At 43.3% G+C, this 17,814-nt stretch overlaps 1 protein-coding gene across 1 annotated transcript in view; it reads left to right on the top strand.

Moving 5' to 3' along the window:
* Nucleotides 1-17,814, top strand: part of rab3gap1 (RAB3 GTPase activating protein subunit 1) — a 47,225-nt gene that overhangs the window by 2,870 nt on the left and 26,541 nt on the right. Inside the window, exons 5-16 of the mRNA XM_014173465.3 lie at nucleotides 172-250; nucleotides 494-613; nucleotides 3,193-3,358; nucleotides 5,191-5,290; nucleotides 7,799-7,880; nucleotides 8,074-8,142; nucleotides 11,310-11,383; nucleotides 12,719-12,811; nucleotides 13,133-13,296; nucleotides 13,910-14,020; nucleotides 14,301-14,473; nucleotides 16,871-16,925. Of these exons, the coding sequence (XP_014028940.1) occupies nucleotides 172-250; nucleotides 494-613; nucleotides 3,193-3,358; nucleotides 5,191-5,290; nucleotides 7,799-7,880; nucleotides 8,074-8,142; nucleotides 11,310-11,383; nucleotides 12,719-12,811; nucleotides 13,133-13,296; nucleotides 13,910-14,020; nucleotides 14,301-14,473; nucleotides 16,871-16,925 (1,286 nt within the window). The remainder of the gene's footprint in view (nucleotides 1-171; nucleotides 251-493; nucleotides 614-3,192; nucleotides 3,359-5,190; nucleotides 5,291-7,798; nucleotides 7,881-8,073; nucleotides 8,143-11,309; nucleotides 11,384-12,718; nucleotides 12,812-13,132; nucleotides 13,297-13,909; nucleotides 14,021-14,300; nucleotides 14,474-16,870; nucleotides 16,926-17,814) is intronic.

Below are 17,814 nucleotides of genomic sequence, written 5' to 3'. Positions count from 1 at the left end.
ACCATTCTGTTAGGGTATTCCCACACCATTCCAACACAGAAACTATATGATGTGACTATATGGATGAACTCTACAGTTTTGTCTGGACCACTGCTCTGCTCTCCAGCAACAGAGAGAATCTTAGTGGATGTTAAAATATAAATGAAGTTTCCCACTCTGCTCTCTCCCCAGATGCCTTCCCCACAGCCATGCAGGACCTGCTCTGTATGAACAATGACTTCCCTCCCAGGGCCCACTGCCTCGTCAGATGGTGAGTACAGGTCTCCTAACCTCCGACCTCTAACCTTTACCTCTTACATTTATTTTAAGATGGGAATTAAAATGACTGAATATAGACATTCACAACTGCTATTGATATTTGTTAACACCAAATCCTGCTGATGTCTGATCTTTTTGAGAAATATATTAGAGTTTGGTTTGAATAAGACTCAACTTGATGGATGGTAGATGGTAGCTGTCTGCTCTCATTAAAGTATTCCGTCTGTGTTTGCAGGTATGGCATGCGTGAGTTTGTGGTCATCTCCCCCGGGGCCAACTGTGAGGCGGTCATCAGTGAGTCCAAGTGCAACCTGCTACTTAGCTCCATCTCCATCTCTCTGGCCAACACAGGCTGGTAGGTGACAGTAACTCAGAGCAACAGTGAATACTATGTTAACTAATACTCTTTGGGAACAGTATAATTGTTATAATGCACAGTTACATTAGTATGCCACAACATCACTTTATGTTCTTATGGAAAATCAAGTTAAAATTGGTAACAGAATTTTTTTTGACAAAGAAAAGGGCTGATACTGCCAATGTGTTCTATTCATATTCATGAATCTACGCTAAGGGAAAACAATGTTAGTTCTTACACATTCACACATCTAGTGGCAACATGCCCTTTGTGTGTGTTTCTGTTTGATGACACAAGCATGTTTTAAAATAGCAACACTGTGGGTGGTGAGTACAGCTCTCTGTGGCATCGTAATGCGGTAGATCAGCTGGTATCCATGGCAACACTGGGCTAAATGGGAGATGGTACCATTGTAGATGCTCCGAGTGCTGTGGCTCTGCAGCTCTGCTCTGTGGTAGCAGCAAGGTCACCTGGCCTCCCACTGTGTCTCTGGGAGTTTACTGTGAGGCAGAGTGACACTAATAACACGGTTATAAGAGGAGGAAGCATGTAGCAGAACATGCAGTACCTTCAGAAAGTATTCAGACCCCTTGACTTTTTCCACATTTTGTTACGTTACAGCCTTATTCTAAAACGGATTCAATTGTATTTTTTCAATCTGCACGCAATACCCCATAATGACAAAGCAAAAACAGGTTTTTAGAAATGTTTGCTAATTTATTAAAAATAAAAACCGGAAATATCACATTTACATAAGTATTCAGACCCTTTACTCAGTACTTTGTTGAAGCAACTTTGGCAGCGATTACAGCCTCGTGTCCTCTTGGGTATGACGCTAGAAACTTGGCACACCTGTATTAGGGGAGTTTCTCCCATTTTTTTCTGCAGATCCCCTCAAGCTCAGTCAGGTTGGATGGGGAGCGTTGCTGCACAGCTATTTTCAGGTCTTTCCAGAGATGTTCGATCGGGTTCAAGCCTGGGCTCTGGCTGGGCCACTCGAGGACAATCAGACAAGTCCTGAAGCCACTCCTGCGTTGTCTTGGCTCTATGCTTAGGGTTGTTGTCCTGTTGGAAGGTGAACCTTCGCCCTAGTGTGAGGTCCTGAGCGCTCTGGAGCAGGTTTTCATCAAGGATCTCTGTCTTTGCTCCATTCATCTTTGCCTCGATCCTGATTAGTCTCCCAGTTCCTGCCGCTGAAAAACATCCCACAGCATGATTCTGCCACCACCATGCTTCACCGTAGGGATGGAGCCAGGTTTCTTCCAGATGTGACTCTTGGCATTCAGGCCAAAGAATTCAGTCTTGGTTTAGAATCTTGTGTCTCGTGGTCTTAGAGTCTTTAGGTGCCTTTTGGCAAACTCCAAGCGGGCTGGCACGTGCCTTTTACTGAGGAGTGGCTTCCATCTGGCCACCCTACCATTAAAGCCTGATTGGTGGAGTGCTGCAGAGATAGTTATCCTTCTGGAAGATTCTCCCATCTCTACAGAGGAACTTTAGAGCTCTGTCGGAGTGACCATCTGGTTCTTGGTCACCTCCCTGACCAAAACTCTCGATTGCTCCGTTTGGCCAGCTCTATGAAGTGTCTTGATGTTTCTAAACTTCTTCCATTTAAGAATTATGGTGGCCACTGTGTTCTTGGGGACCTTCAATGCTGCAGAAATGTTTTGGTACCCTTCCCCAGATCTGTACCTTGACACAATCCAGTCTCGGAGCTCTACGGACAATTCCTTTGACCTCATGGCTTGGTTTTTGCTCAGACATGCACTGTCAACTGTGGGACCTTATGTGTGCCTTTCCAAATTACGCCATTTAAAAAAAAAAATCTATTTTAGAATAAGGCTGTAACTTAACAAAATGTGGAAAAAGGGAAAGGGTCTGAATACTTTCCGAAGGCACTGTATAGCTTCAAGTTCTTTTCTTGCATGAGCACTTGTTCTATTACTAATGCATCGAGCATTTACAGCAATTTTATTTATTTTTTTACCACAATCTTGTGACTGGAAAAAAAAATAAAAAATGAATGACCGACTGGTCAATAGAATAATATTCAATAGATATAACAAAGCTTATTATTTAAATTCCATACTTGTTCAATCCACTAGGTGGTGTATGTTTTGACTGTAATTTCTCTATTGTGCACCAGGTGCTGCTGTGTAGCTGTGGTATATCAGGGATGCTGAGGTAGTTACAGGATTTCAGTGTGTGGCTCCTCTTCCACATTGATACCAGAGATGCCTTGCATATCTCTAAAGGGATCACTTCAAAATCAAAGTTTTTCAAACATCATGATTTGTCTGTTGTGCAGTTCCAACTGTATGCCTCAATCCCAAACGAATGGGACAGATGAGCAAAATCTAAAATGATTCAACTAGATGGTGTTTATATTTCTCATTCATTTGGAGTTGATGCGCATAGCTATGTCTTCACAACTGATGGCATAGGACATTACCTCGTCTTGACACAAGAACAGGTGTAGTTACAGTAGCAACAGGATTTCAATGTGTGGCTACCTTCCCACAAAACATCTGAATGAATTAGAATTTGAAGTGTCCTCTATCCCTGTGGATGGCATGCAGCCAGGTACCCATGTTTGTTCAGATCCAGCAGAAGTGGAGGAGGATGTACCATGGGGAGTGCCAGGGCCTGGGGGTGCGTACCGACTTTGAGATGGTCCACCTCCGCAAAGTGCCCAGCCAATACAACCATCTCTCAGGCCTACTGGACATCTTCAAGTCCAAAATAGTGAGTATGGAAGGACCAGGGCTTACTTATTGCCTTACATGGGCATTTATGAGTAGTGCCTTTCACATGGGCCACCCATAAATAATTGTAAGACTGGTTTCCCGGAATGAGAGTAAGCATAGTGGACTAGGATGTACTTTCAAAGGTGAATCTCCATTGAGCATGCTCGTTAAGCCATGACTAGGGTTAATCTGGGTCCGGACACTCAGTCCCAACAATTAAATTCTATGATACAGTTGAAGTCGAAGTTTACATACACTTAGGTTTGAGTCATTAAAACTTGTTGTTAACAAACTATAGTTTTGGCAAGTCGGTTAGGACATCTACTTTGTGCATGACACAAGTAATTTCTCCAACAATTGTTTACAGACAGATTATTTCACTTATAACTGTATCACAATTCCAGTGGGTCAGAAGTTTACATGCACTAAGTTGACTGTGCCTTTAAACAGCTTGGAAAATTCCAGAAAATTATGTCATGGCTTTAGAAACTTCTGATAGGCTAATTGACATCATTTGAGTCAATTGGAGGTGTACCTGTGGATGTATTTTCAAGGCCTTTCAAGGTTCATCCTTGGGAGCAATTTCCAAATGCCTGACGGTACCATGTTCATCTGTACAAACAATAGTATGCGAGTATAAACACCATGGGACCACGCAGCCGTCATACCGCTCAGGAAGGAGACACGTTCTGTCGCCTAGAGATGAACATACTTTGGTGTGAAAAGTGCAAATCAATCCCAGAACAACAACAAAGGACCTTGTGAAGAGGCTGGAGGAAACGGGTACAAAAGTATCCATATCCACAGTAAAACGAGTCCTATATCGACATAACCTGAAAGGCCGCTCAACAAGGAAGAAGCCACTGCTCCAAAACCGCCATAAAAAAGCCAGACTACGGTTTGCAACTGCACATGGGGACAAAGATTGTACTTTTTGGAGAAATGTCCTCTGGTCTGATGAAACAAAAATAGAACTGTTTGGCCAAAATTACCATTGTTATGTTTGGAGGAAAAAGGGGGAGGCTTGCAAGCCGAAGACACCATCCCAACCGTGAAGCACGGGGGTGGCAGCATCATGTTGTGGGGGTGCTTTGCTGGAGGAGGGACTGGCGCAATTCACAATGGCATAATGAGGAAGGAAAATTATGTGGATATATTGAAGCAACATCTCAAGACATCAGTCTGGAAGTTAAAGCTTGGTTGCGAATGGGTCTTCCAAATAGACAACGACCACAAGTATACTTCCAAAGTTGTGGCGAATTGGCTTAAGGATAACAAAGTCAAGGTATCGGAGAGGCCATCGCAAAGCCCTGACCTCAATCCCATAGAAAATCTGTGGGCAGAACTGAAAAAGCGTGTGCGAGCAAGAAGGGCTACAAACCTGATTCATTTACACCAGCTCTGTCAGAAGGAATGGGCCAAAATTCACCCAATTTATTGTGGGAAGCTTGTGGAAGGCTACCCTCTTGACCCAAGTTAAACAATTTAAAGGCAATGCTACCAAATACTAATTGAGTTTTTTTTTAACTTCTGTCCCACTCGGAATGTGATGAAAGAAATAAAATCTGAAATAAATAATTCTCAACTATAATTCTGACATTTCACGTTCTTAAAATAAAGTGGTGACCCTAACTGACCTAAAACAGGGAATTTTTTTACTTGGATTAAATGTCAGGAATTGTGAGAAACAGTTTGTGTATTTGGTTAAGGTGTATGTAAACGTCCGACTTCAACTGTACATATGGATAAAACAAGATATTATATCATCTTGACTCTTTCTGTCTCTGCCCTTCTCCCTTTTTCTCTTCTCTCTTTTATGTTGTTTTCCAGGGTTGTCCCCTGACTCCTCTTCCTCCCATCAACATCGCAATCCGCTTCACGTATGTCCTGCAAGACTGGCAGCAGTACTCCTGGCCTCAGCAGCCCCCTGGTAAGTACCACCAACAACACAACCACACAGCCTACTAGACTGGAAGAAATGTATCTAGTTATTAGAGCCGCTGACCCCTTGACTTTTTCCACATTTTGTTACGTTACAGCCTTATTCGAAAATGGATTAAAGAAATAAATACATCCTCAGCAATCTACACACTACCCCACGATGAGAAAGCGAAAACAGGTTTTTAGAATTTTTTGCAAATGTAATAAAAATAAACTGAAATACCTTATTTACATACGTTTTCAGACCTTTTACTGTGAGACTCGAAATTGAGCTCAGGTCACCCTGTTTCCATTGATCATCCTTGAGATATTTTTAGAACTTGGAGTCCAACTGTGGTAAATTCAATTTATTTGGACGTGATTTGGAAAGGCACACGCCTGTCTACATAAGGTCCCACAGTTGACAGTGCATGTCCAAGCAAAAAAATACTTACGTAAATGTGATATTTCAGTTTATAATAAATTAGCTAAAATGTCAAAAACCTGTTTTTGCTTTGTCATTATGGGTTATTGTGTGTAGATTGTTTTTCTCCCCTCATCAATGGAATTTAGAATATGGCTTTAACCTAACTAAATGTGGGAAAAAGTCAAGGGGTCTGCATACTTTCCGGAAGGCACTGTGTATTCCAGAGTCGATATGGGTTCGAATTCAGCCCACTGCCCCTCTAACTCGCCCAGTCGCACTCCTCCAACCTTACCTGGCTGATCTTATAAAACCACAAAATATGAAACAGAAAGGAGCTACAGTGTCTTCAGAAAGTATTCACACCCCTTGGCCTTTTCTAAATTTTGTTGTCTTACAAGGTGGGATTAAAATGGATTTGTCTTTTTTTGTTGTTGACGATCTACACAAGATACTCAGTCTCTAAGAGCATTGTACACCTGGATTGTACAATATTTGAACATTATTCTTTAAGAAATTATTCAAGGTTTGTCAAGTTGGTTGTTGATCTTTGCTAGACAGCCATTTTCAAGTCTTGCCATAGATGTTCAAGCCGATTTAAGTCAAAACTGTAACTTGGTTATGAAGGGGAACATTCAATGTCGTCTTGGTAAGCAACTCCAGTGTATATGTGGCCTTGTGCTTTAGGTTATTGTCCTGCTGAAGGGTGAATTTGTCGCCCAGTGTCCGTTGGAAAGCAGACTGAACCAGGTTTTCCTCTAGGATTTTGCCTGTACTTAGCTCTTTCACATTTATTTGTATCCCCCCCAAAAAAACTCCTTAGTCCTTGCCGATTACAAGCATACCTACAACATGATGCTGCCACCACCATGCTTGAAAATATGAAGAGTGGTACTCTCTGATCTGTTGTTGGATTTTCCCAAAACATAGCATTTTCTATTCAGGACTCAAAGTTAAATTCTTAGCCAAACGTTTTGCTGTTTTATTTAGAGCCTTATTGCAAACAGGATGCATGTTTTGGAATATGTTTTGTCTGTACAGGCTTCCTTCTTTTCACTGTGTCATTTAGATTAGTATTGTGGAGTAACTACAATGTTGTTGATCCATCCTCAGGTTTCTCCTATCATAGCCATTAAACTCTGTAACTGTTTTAAAGCCACCATTGGCCTCATGGAGAAATCCCTGAACGGTTTCCTTCCTCTCTGGCAACTGAATTAGGAAGGATGCCTGTGTCTTTTGTAGTGACTGGGTGTATTGATACACCACCCAAAGTGTAATTAACTTCGACATGCTCAAAGGGATATTCAAAGTCTGCATTTTATTTATTTATACCCATCTACCAATAGATTCCCTTCTTTGCGAGGCATTGGAAAACCTCCCTGGTCTTTGTGGTTGAATCTGTTGGAAATCACTGCCCGACTGAAGAACCTTACAGATGATAATTGTATGTGTGGGGTACAGAGATGAGTTAGTCATTAAAAAATCATGTTCAACCCTATTATTGAACAGAGTGAGTCCATGCAACTTATTATGTGACTTATTATATTTTTACTTTTGAACTTAAAAATGGTGCTAGGCCTATATAGGTTAGCCCATAGTGTATTGGAACCGGTCTTTCAACGCCTCCACGCGCATTGCCAACTTTTTTAGGAAACTGATATAATCCACTAGATCTCTTTGCTCCAAATTCAATAGTGGATGATTCTTCCCACGGTCATGTTAAGTGCTGCTCTCCGGGGTACATTTTAGAGCTGCAAAGAGATGCTCAACTCTTTGAGTGGTGCAGGGAAGGCGGTAAAAGGTAAGAGCTCGGAGAGCTTTTTAAACGGCTTACAAACAGTCACTATTTCTGCTCCTCTTGAATGGGGCTGGTGAGCTCTAGTTTGAGAGACCAGAGTATATTTGGACCTTTAGTTTTTATGGGATGAATTTGTTTGCCTTCAAGGCATTGAAGATGATAAAGCGTAAAAAGTGTTTACAGTTTGGGTTCTTGTAGCTACTTCTAAGTGGAATTATTGTGTGCTGAATCAAAGTCATGTTTGAACAATGAAGGTAAGTGGTGTTTTTTTGTGTGTTTTTTTTCTTTGCCTCCAGACTTCGACGCTCTCCTCGGAGGTGAGGTGGGAGGGGTGGAGTTCGGGAAGCTGCCATTCGGAGCGTGTGAGGATCCAATCAGGTAGGACCGATGGTACTGTAGCCATGACGATAAAACAATTCATGCTTGATTTAGCAATTTACATCATTGGTCATGTGTATTATTTGTGTCTTTTAGTGTGAGCCTTTAATTAATTGTTTTATGTAATTAATTAATCTCATAATGTGAAGTTGATTATGCAAAACAAACATATCTGTATTTAATTGTTGTTTAGTGAGCTTCACCTAGCGACCACCTGGCCCCACCTGACAGAAGGCATCGTGGTGGATAACGATGTGTACTCGTAAGTATCCACCACAACCCTCCCTCTCTTCTGCGCTGCTGGTTGACACACACTGAAAATACATCTCAACAACCTGAGCTATGATCTATCAACAACATTGTTTGTCCCCCCACAGAATGACAGGTATTTAGACAGGGAAGATGGAGGTGTCGTCTTCAATAAATAGAATCAGTAGCCAGCTTAAACTCATCAAGTAAGTGAGCATTGAGATAGACAGAGAGAGGGAACCTCCAGGTAGGTGATGCCAACAATGAAAGAAGTTCCCTTTGAAACATTGGGAAAGGTTGTTGCCCATAATAATTTCCTGTGTGCCAGACAGTGTAGGTGTTGAGGGCGTATGTGGAGGAGTTGTGTGGGAGTTGATATAACAAGTACTTCAGCCCTAGCAACACCACTCGCTTGTTCAACTGCATTAAAGCTGAGTGACTTTACGCTTTTCAGTTTAGTGATAAAGTGGTGCTCAGTGATCCAGCGCATCTTATTAACGGTGTTTGTGTTTTTCTTCGAGGCCCTTCATCCTAAATGTTCATGACATTCACTGTATAAAGACATCGAGACTAATCTCAGCCCTCTGAAGAGAATCGAAGACAGAGATTAGCCTAGCCTAAGATGGTCCTCCTCCAAATATGTTTTGGGTTTTATTTTGATGGTTGTATTTATTGTTGAATCCCCTTAGGGCATTCTGGGATAGAAATGTTATACATGGTATTTTGGCGTTTTAAAAAAAAAGATATGACATGCCTCGTGGCAACTTGAAATTTAAATTCTACCTTCCCTGACTGAATGGATAATATACAGTGCGGGAAAAAAGTATTTGATCCCCTGCTGATTTTGTACGTTTGCCCACTGACAAAGAAATGATCAGTCTATAATTTTAATGGTAGGTTTATTTAAACAGTGAGAGACAGAATAACAACAAAATAATCAGGAAAAACGCATTTCAAAAATGTCTTAAATTGATTTGCATTTTAATGAGGGAAATAAGTATTTGACCCCCTCTCAATCAGAAAGATTTCTGGCTCCCAGGTGTCTTTTATACAGGTAACGAGCTGAGATTAGGAGCACACTCTTAAAGGGAGTGCTCCTAAAATCAGTTTGTTACCTGTATAAAAGACACCTGTCCACAGAAGCAATCAATCAATCAGATTCCAAACTCTCCACCATGGCCAAGACAAAAGAGCTCTCCAAGAATGTCAGGGACAAGATTGTAGACCTACACAAGGCTGGAATGGGCTACAAGACCATCGCCAAGCAGCTTGGTGAGAAGGTGACAACAGTCGGTGCGATTATTCGCAAATGGAAGAAACACAAAAGAACTGTCAATCTCCCTCGGCCTGGGGCTACATGCAAGATCTCACCTCGTGGAGTTGCAATGATCATGAGAACGGTGAGGAATCAGCCCAGAACTACACAGGAGGATCTTGTCAATGATCTCAAGGCAGCTGGGACCATAGTCACCAAGAAAACAATTGGTAACACACTATGCCGTGAAGGACTGAAATCCTGCAGCACCCGCAAGGTCCCCCTGCTCAAGAAAGCACATATACATGCCCGTCTGAAGTTTGCCAATGAACATCTGAATGATTCAGAGGACAACTGGGTGAAGGTGTTGTGGTCAGAGGAGACCAAAATGGAGTTCTTTGGCATCAACTCAACTCGCCGTGTTTGGAGGAGAAGGAATGCTGCCTATGACCCCAAGAACACCATCCCCACCGTCAAACATGGAGGTGGAAACATTATGCTTTGGGGGTGTTTTTCTGCTAAGGGGACAGGACAACTTTACCGCATCAAAGGGACGATGGACGGGGCCATGTACCCTCAAATCTTGGGTGAGAACCTCCTTCCCTCAGCCAGGGCATTGAAAATGGGTCGTGGATGGGTATTCCAGCATGACAATGACCCAAAACACACGGCCAAGGCAACAAAGGAGTGGCTCAAGAAGAAACACATTAAGGTCCTGGAGTGGCCTAGCCAGTCTCCAGAACTTAATCCCATAGAAGATCTGTGGAGGGAGCTGAAGGTTCGAGTTGTCAAACGTCAGCCTCGAAACCTTAATGACTTGGAGAAGAGGAGTGGGACAAAATCCCTCCTGAGATGTGTGCAAATCTGGTGACCAACTACAAGAAACGTCTGACCTCTGTGATTGCCAACAAGGGTTTTGCCACCAAGTACTAAGTCATGTTTTGCAGAGGGGTAAAATACTTACCCCTCTGTAAAATACATTTTATAACATTTTTGACATGTGTTTTTCAGGATTGTTTTGTTGTTATTCTGTTTCTCACTGTTCAAATAAACCTACCATTAAAATTATAGACTGATCATTTCTTTGTCAGTGGGCAAACGTACAAAATCAGCAGGGGATCAAATACTTTTTTCCCTCACTGTACCTGGGTAAGAAGCCCTTTTTGCCCTCAGAACTGCCTAAATTCGTCAGGGCATGGCCAAGGTGTCGAAAGCGTTCCACGGGGATGCTGGTCCATGTTGACTCCAATGCTTCTCACAGTTGTATCTAGTTGGCTGGATGTCCTTTGGGTGGTGGACCAGTTTTGATACACACAGTAAACTGTTGTGTGTGTGAAAAACCCAGCAGCATTGCAGTTCTTGACAGAAACCGGTGAGCCTGGCATCTACTACCATAGCCCGTTCAAGGGCACTTAAATATTTGTTTTGCCCATTCACCCTCTGAATGGCACACATGCACAATCCATGTCTCGAGGCTTAAAAATCCTTCTTTAACCTGTTTCCTCCCCTTCATCTACACTGATTTGAAGTGGATTTAGCTTTCACCTGGATTCACCTGGTCACTCTGTGTCATGGAAAGAGCAGGTGTTCTTAATGTTTTGTACACTCAGTGTAGCTTATATGGCAAGTGATATATTTAGTGGTTCTTACTTCAAGGATCTCAAATTAACCAAGAAGTCAATAGATGATTATCAAGTAATTACTCTTCCCACTATATAATCCCTATACTAACACCAGGAAGTTCCAGGCTGTAAAATAAACCACACTAACAAGGAACCTTTCTTCCTTTCAGAGCACCATGTTTTAATAGCCGTTGTTCAGTTCTAACCTCGACTATAATGGTAAATGTGAACCACTGAAACGATCCAGGGCCAGTTTACCTTCCACCCCTGTGTTGTCTGACCGTGCTCTCTGTGTGACCTCAGTGACCTGGACCCGCTCCAGGCCCCTCATTGGTCAGTCCGAGTCAGGAAAGCGGACAGCCCCACGTGTTTACTCGGTAAGACCTTCACAAAAGTACTTACTGACCTTATAGAATCCTATGGATACCCATGTAGAGTAGTGCGCATTTCCATTGTCCTTCAGCTACCAGATATGTGGATAGTGGGGTTAGGGGGAGATGCATGCAAAAGACGTCTTTTGTAAGATTTGTTGGACAATAAAGTAGGGTTAGGTCAATGGTGACTAAATCATGTGACAGATGATGGTTTAGCCTATTTGATCTTGACTGGCACCGCGCAGTAAAGAAAACTGAGTGTCACAGGGCAGCACACAAGTGACATTCCGAGTAATTTGCCTATTCCTTTTTGTTATGGCCTATTTTATATCGGACACTGATTTAACTATCTTGTGTCTAGCTGTTTCAAAAAAACGTGTCCTATATTCCTTTCTCTCTCAATTCGATAGGCTATGAATATGATTGAAGGCTATGCTTCCTCGTGATTCATGGCTTTGTCTCCGATCAAGCCATGGATGTAACCGAGTTCCATCTCCAAAAGTTATTTGAATAGTCTAAAAACTTAAGGTAGCCAGAGTATTAATAATTAGAGAGAACAAACAATATCCATAGAAAAATAGAATGACTAGTTAAATCAAGTTTAAGCTTTTTAAGAAAGAAATGATGCGAGGTTGAAAACCAAATGGCCAATAACCTATCCTCCAACGAGGCCGATCATAAAAGCTTCAAGACAAGTTAAAGTGATGAACAGTAGCTTATTTCCCAAATATTGTAGCCTACGAAGGTGTTGTCCTAAAGTTGTGGCTTTCAAAAATAACCAGAATGGAAGTCTATGGTCTAGGCATAGGCTATTCTCACTCACAGCTTTGAGGGAAAGAAAAGTAAATAATATTGTTTGTTCTATTATTTTATGATGCAAATAAAGCTATTATTGTCCAGTTTTGAAGACGGTAGACTGCTTCTATCCAGCCCGTGATGTAGGCCTATAACCTAGCTCACTACAGTAACAAAGCCCGTTCCTCATCAGACAGTTACTGCTCCAGCATGTACGTGCCACACACACACACACACAAACCTGTTCTGCTCCTCCACCAGAAAGGAAAATTAGAAAAGATTTGCCGTTGCCGGCACTTAGCCTCTGCCCAGGCTTTCAACAACATTATCTTTTGTCATGGTTCTTCCAGTTGCATTCAATTTCACACTAGCGCCACTGTTTTAGCTGATTAAGTTTTTTGGTGGCCAGTAGAGAGAGCATCATATCACAATGTTTTATGGGTACCTAAGCACGATACGACAAAGGTTGACATTGCCCAACCCTTCAATAAAGCTATTTAACTTTGAATTGAATGTAATAAAACCTCATGTTGCCCATCCTAGGTGACTTCCTGACGGAGTTCTTCAAGCTGTGCTCTAAGAAGGAGTCAGCAGAGGAGATCCTGGGACGGGGTCCAGTTGAGGAGGAAGGCAAAGGTAATAGGACTCCCTCTCTATTAGTGTGTTCTATGGCTACTGGGATGTGTCTCAATAGTCTAACATCACTCCCTCTCATTTCCCAATATGTTGTATGCCCAAAGGGGATTTGTGCAGAGCTCAGTGCTGATGGAGGAAAGGAAGAGTAGAACATGAAGCCACTTTGGATTATTGAGATGCACCCTTGGCTTGTGTCTTTCCATTTTTGTTTGTTTGCTGGTGCATGTGAAGGGAGCATATGCTCTCTCTGTCAGAGCCCACCCTCATTCCCTCCCTGTGTATAATTTCTCTCTGTCTCCCTCCCCTCCCCTGTCGTTACAGATGACATCAGCCATGCCCTGTCTAAGTTGACAGAGCCCACGGCCGTGCCCATCCCCAAGCTGTCTGTCTCTAACATGGTGCACAGCGCCCGCAAACGCATCCGCCGCCACCGCCGCGTCGACGAATCACCGCTCAGCAACGATGTGCTCAACTCCATACTGCTGGTGAGAGGGGCAACGCATACACGCGCGCGCACACACACACACACACACACACACACACACACACACACACACACACACACACACACACACACACAGTGAAACCCCATATAAACAATGCATCAGCTCTGATGGGTTCACTAGGCCATGTGTTTAGCCTGCTCAGATGTCTACTGCAGCCCTCTGAAGGCTTATGGGGATTTAGTCTGGCTGACACACTACACAAGTGGCTCTGCCTCACTGGCTGTGTGTGTGTGGTGTGTGTGTGAGAGAGATGAGTCTGCAGCCAGGCTCCACTGGCACTGCTGTGTGGAACAGTTTCTTAATCAGCCGTGAAGACACTTTGAGTCTCAATTGGCAAGTCCCTAAGGGCCTTTATGGGCCCTGGTCAAAAGTAGTGGACTGAATAGGGAATAGGGTGCCGTTTTGGGATACACACATTGCCATTGGCCTAGAGGCTCAGTGGTGAGTCAGTGAGGTGAATAAAACATTTAAACCAGACTCTCAGTTGGTAGCAGAATTCTTCCTTGAGGGGTTTTATTTGTCCAAAGGGTGAGATGGAATGGCTGTTCCCTATGTAAGAGAATGGTTAAGCTCATATTTGTGTGTGTCTCAGTATCTCTTCCCAGACGCCGCCGTAGACAAGTCATCCTCAGAGAACAGCGAGAGCAAGGCTTCTCAATTGAATACTGATGGGAAACCAGAAGAGAAGGAGTCTGACGACTATGTATGTCTGCTCTCTATCTCACTATCGTTCTGACAGACAGACATTGTACATCAGTTCAGTAGGCATGACATTCCAAAAAAACATTTAAATACCTGAACTTGTCTGATAAAAGCACTCATTGTCTTTTTTTCAGTGTGAACGAGATTGTTCCTTACTGAACGAAACTCACAAATACAATTTTCTATTGTCAAACTTACACATTCAGAAAATCCATGATTGATTAGTGTAATTTTCTGTAGTACTGCATCCTGATTGCATTCTCTTTGTCAACCGTCTCCAGAACCTGTACAACCAGCTGAAGTCTGCTCCTAGTGACAGTCTGACATACCGCCTGGCTCTGTGTGTGTGTCTGGTTAACTTCTACCATGGCGGGGTCAGGGCGGTGGCTCACCTCTGGCAGGAGTTTGTCCTGGAGATGAGATACCGCTGGGAGAACAACTACCTCGTCTACGGGTGAGATCATTATCGTATTTATTACGCAACAAACTAAACTCAGCAAAAAAATAAATGTCCTCACTGTCAACTGCGTTTATTTCCAGCAAACTTAACATGTGTAAATATTTGTATGATCATAACAAGATTCAACAACTGAGACATAAACTGAACAAGTTCCACAGACATGTGATAAACAGAAATGGAATAATGTGTCCCTGAACAAAGGGGGGGTCAAAATCAAAAGTAACAGTCAGTATTTGCCGTGGCCACCAGCTGCATTAAGTACTGCAGTGCATCTCCTCCTCATGGACTGCACCAGATTTGCCAGTTCTTGCTGTGAGATGTTACCCCACTCTTCCACCAAGGCACCTGCAAGTTCCCGGACATTTATTGGGGGAATGGCCCTAGCCCTCACCCTCCGATCCAACAGGTCCCAGACGTGCTCAATGGGATTGAGATCCGGGCTCTTCGCTGGCCATGGCAGACACTGACATTCCTGTCTTGCAGGAAATCACGCACAGAACGAGCAGTATGGCTGGTGGCATTGTCATGCTAGAGGGTCATGTCAGGATGAGCCTGCAGGAAGGGTACCACATGAGGGAGGAGGATGTCTTCCCTGTAACGCACAGCGTTGAGATTGCCTGCAATAACAACAAGCTCAGTCCGATGATGCTGCGACACACCGCCCCAGACCATGACAGACCCTCCACCTCCAAATCGATCCCGCTCCAGAGTACAGGCCTCGGTGTAACGCTCATTCCTTCAACGATAAACACGAATCCGACCATCGCCCCTCCCCGCCCGGTGAGACAAAACCGCGACTCGTCAGTGAAGAGCACTTTTTGCCAGTCCTGTCTGGTCTAGCGATGGTGGGTTTGTGTCCATAGGCGACGTTGTTGCCAGTGATGTCTGGTAAGGACCTGCCTTACAAGAGGCCTACAAGCCCTCAGTCCTGCCTCTCTCAGCCTATTGCGGACAGTCTGAGCACTGATGGAGGGATTGTGCGTTCCTGGTGTAACTCGGGCAGTTGTTGTTGCCATTCTGTACCTGTCCCGCAAGTGTGATGTTCGGATGTACCGATCCTATGCAGGTGTTGTTACACGTGGTCTGCTACTGCGAGGACGATCAGCTGTCCGTCCTGTCTCCCTGTAGCGCTGTACTAGGCGTCTCACAGTACGGACATTGCAATTTATTGCCCTGGCCACATCTGCAGTCCTCATGCTTTCTTGCAGCATGCCTAAGGCACGTTCACGCTGATGTGCAGGGACCCTGGGCATCTTTCTTTTGTTGTTTTTCAGAGTCAGTAGAAAGGCTTCTTTAGTATCCTAAGTTTTTATAGCTGTGACCTTAGTTGCCTACCGTCTGTAAGCTGTTAGTGTCTTAACGACCGTTCCACAGGTGCATGTTCATTAATTGTTTATGGTTCGTTGAACAAGCATGGGAAACAGTGTTTAAACCCTTTACAATGAAGCTCTTTGAAGTTATTTGGATTTTTACGAATTATCTTTGAAAGACAGGGTCCTGAAAAAGGGATGTTTCTTTTTTTGCTGAGTCTATATATTAATTTAGCAGCGGTGTGCTTTTAATTTTTTTTTTTAAGTGATAGTGTGACATTTTGACAACTGAGCCATTTCTTTACTTATCCAGAGTCAGATGAACTCATGGATACCATTTTTATGTCTCTGCATGCAGTTTGAAGGAAGTTGCTAGCTATCGTTAGCGCAATGACTGCATGTCTATGGGAACAGCTAGCATGCTAGCTGTTCCTGTAGACTACCAACGTGCTAGCTGTTCCTGTAGACTACCAACGTGCTAGCTGTTCCCCGAGCCTTCAAGTCATTGCGCTAGTTAGCAATGGCTTGTGAAACTACCTTCAACTTCGTTCAAACTGCACGCAGAGACATAAAAAAATGGTAATTCCCAAAATCTCACACTATCCCTATAAGATCAGAGAAACAAGTTACATCATATATTTGTAGCAAGCAGAGCGAGCAGTGGCGCGATTCAGAGCCACGAGCGCACAGCCACCGCTTGCTCATATCTCTACAGTGCACTGGCTCCCATCAGTTATATTTAAATGGTGTCAACATCATTTAATTTTCATGCATTTTGGTGTCAAATGTTGTTGTTTTTTGTCACCTTCTCAAAGTCGTTCTACAAAAAAATCACCGGGGGCATGCGCCTGAACCCCCGCAGCGAAGAGCCCCCCCACCCCTCCCGCTACCTTTCCCACCGCTGTTGAAAAAAATCCTGGGGGAAACACTGCACTTGATTACAGAGGGAATAGAAATCGAAATTGGATTGAACCCTCATCAAATTGTATTGAACCCAAACCGGAATCCCATCAATAATGATGTTGAGGGTATACACTGTGACTGTATACTGAATTATCCCCTTCCCTGTCTTTTATTTCAGACTGGCCAGTGGTCCTCCAGACCTTCGCTGCTGTCTCCTGCACCAGAAACTCCAGGTGACTAGCCCAGTCTATCAACTGTATACATACAGACCTCACTATGATTATTACTAAGGCTGTTTACTCAGTCCTAATTAAAAAAAAGCTTTGTCAGAGTTTTCTCTCTTTAAGGCCTGCAACAACAACAAAGCTCTCTGTAAAGTCTTTGATAAAGACCACTATAAGCCCCACACACCAACATAAACAATAGCTACATGAAAGCATTAATCCAGCACAAAGCAAACTATCTGCAGAAATTAATTGCTTAGGAATGATGGATTAAGATGGTGGTAGCAGCAGCAGCAACTTGTACACCAGGATCTCTATCTTTCTGTGTGTTTTGCATATTAGTCTGATAGCGATAGCATGTAAGAACATCTCTCCTCCGAGTGTTCACTCAATTGAGTCTAAATTTATCCTGGAGAGGATAGGGTGAATAAGGTAGAACTGTTGCTAATAATGCCTCTGCCTTAAGTTTATGATGGAGAGGGTGTGAGTGAGTGACTAGTTAGGTAAGAGGGAGAGGGAGCGAGCGAGGCGACGGGTAGGGGAGCGAGCGAGGCGACGGGTAGGGGAGCGAGCGAGGCGACCAGCCAGTCGACAGGTAGGAGTGTCTCCCCCCTAGGGCTGTGACGGTCATGGAATTTTGGATGACAGTGATTGACCTGCCAAATGACCGCGGTCACCGTAATAACCATTTGAATAGCAAGAAAATAAATCTATACAGTATTGTTTGCAGTTGTTGTACTTCATTAACACAAACCCCAAAGCAAATCGGGGGAGAAAATAAAATAAAAAATACAATTTATTTGAGAAGGACAAATCATAGCTGTTATGCTGGGAGGTAGATGTTCATTCCCCTGTCCTCAGCTTTTCTCCACAGAACAAAGTAACAGGATGTCATTTA

This window comes from Salmo salar, chromosome 25 (genome assembly GCF_965601325.2).
Source record: "Salmo salar chromosome 25, fSalSal1, whole genome shotgun sequence".
NCBI classification, from domain to species: Eukaryota; Metazoa; Chordata; class Actinopteri; order Salmoniformes; family Salmonidae; genus Salmo; species Salmo salar.
The sequence above is the reverse complement of the archived record's forward strand: the minus strand, read 5'-3'. Positions and strand labels throughout refer to the sequence as shown.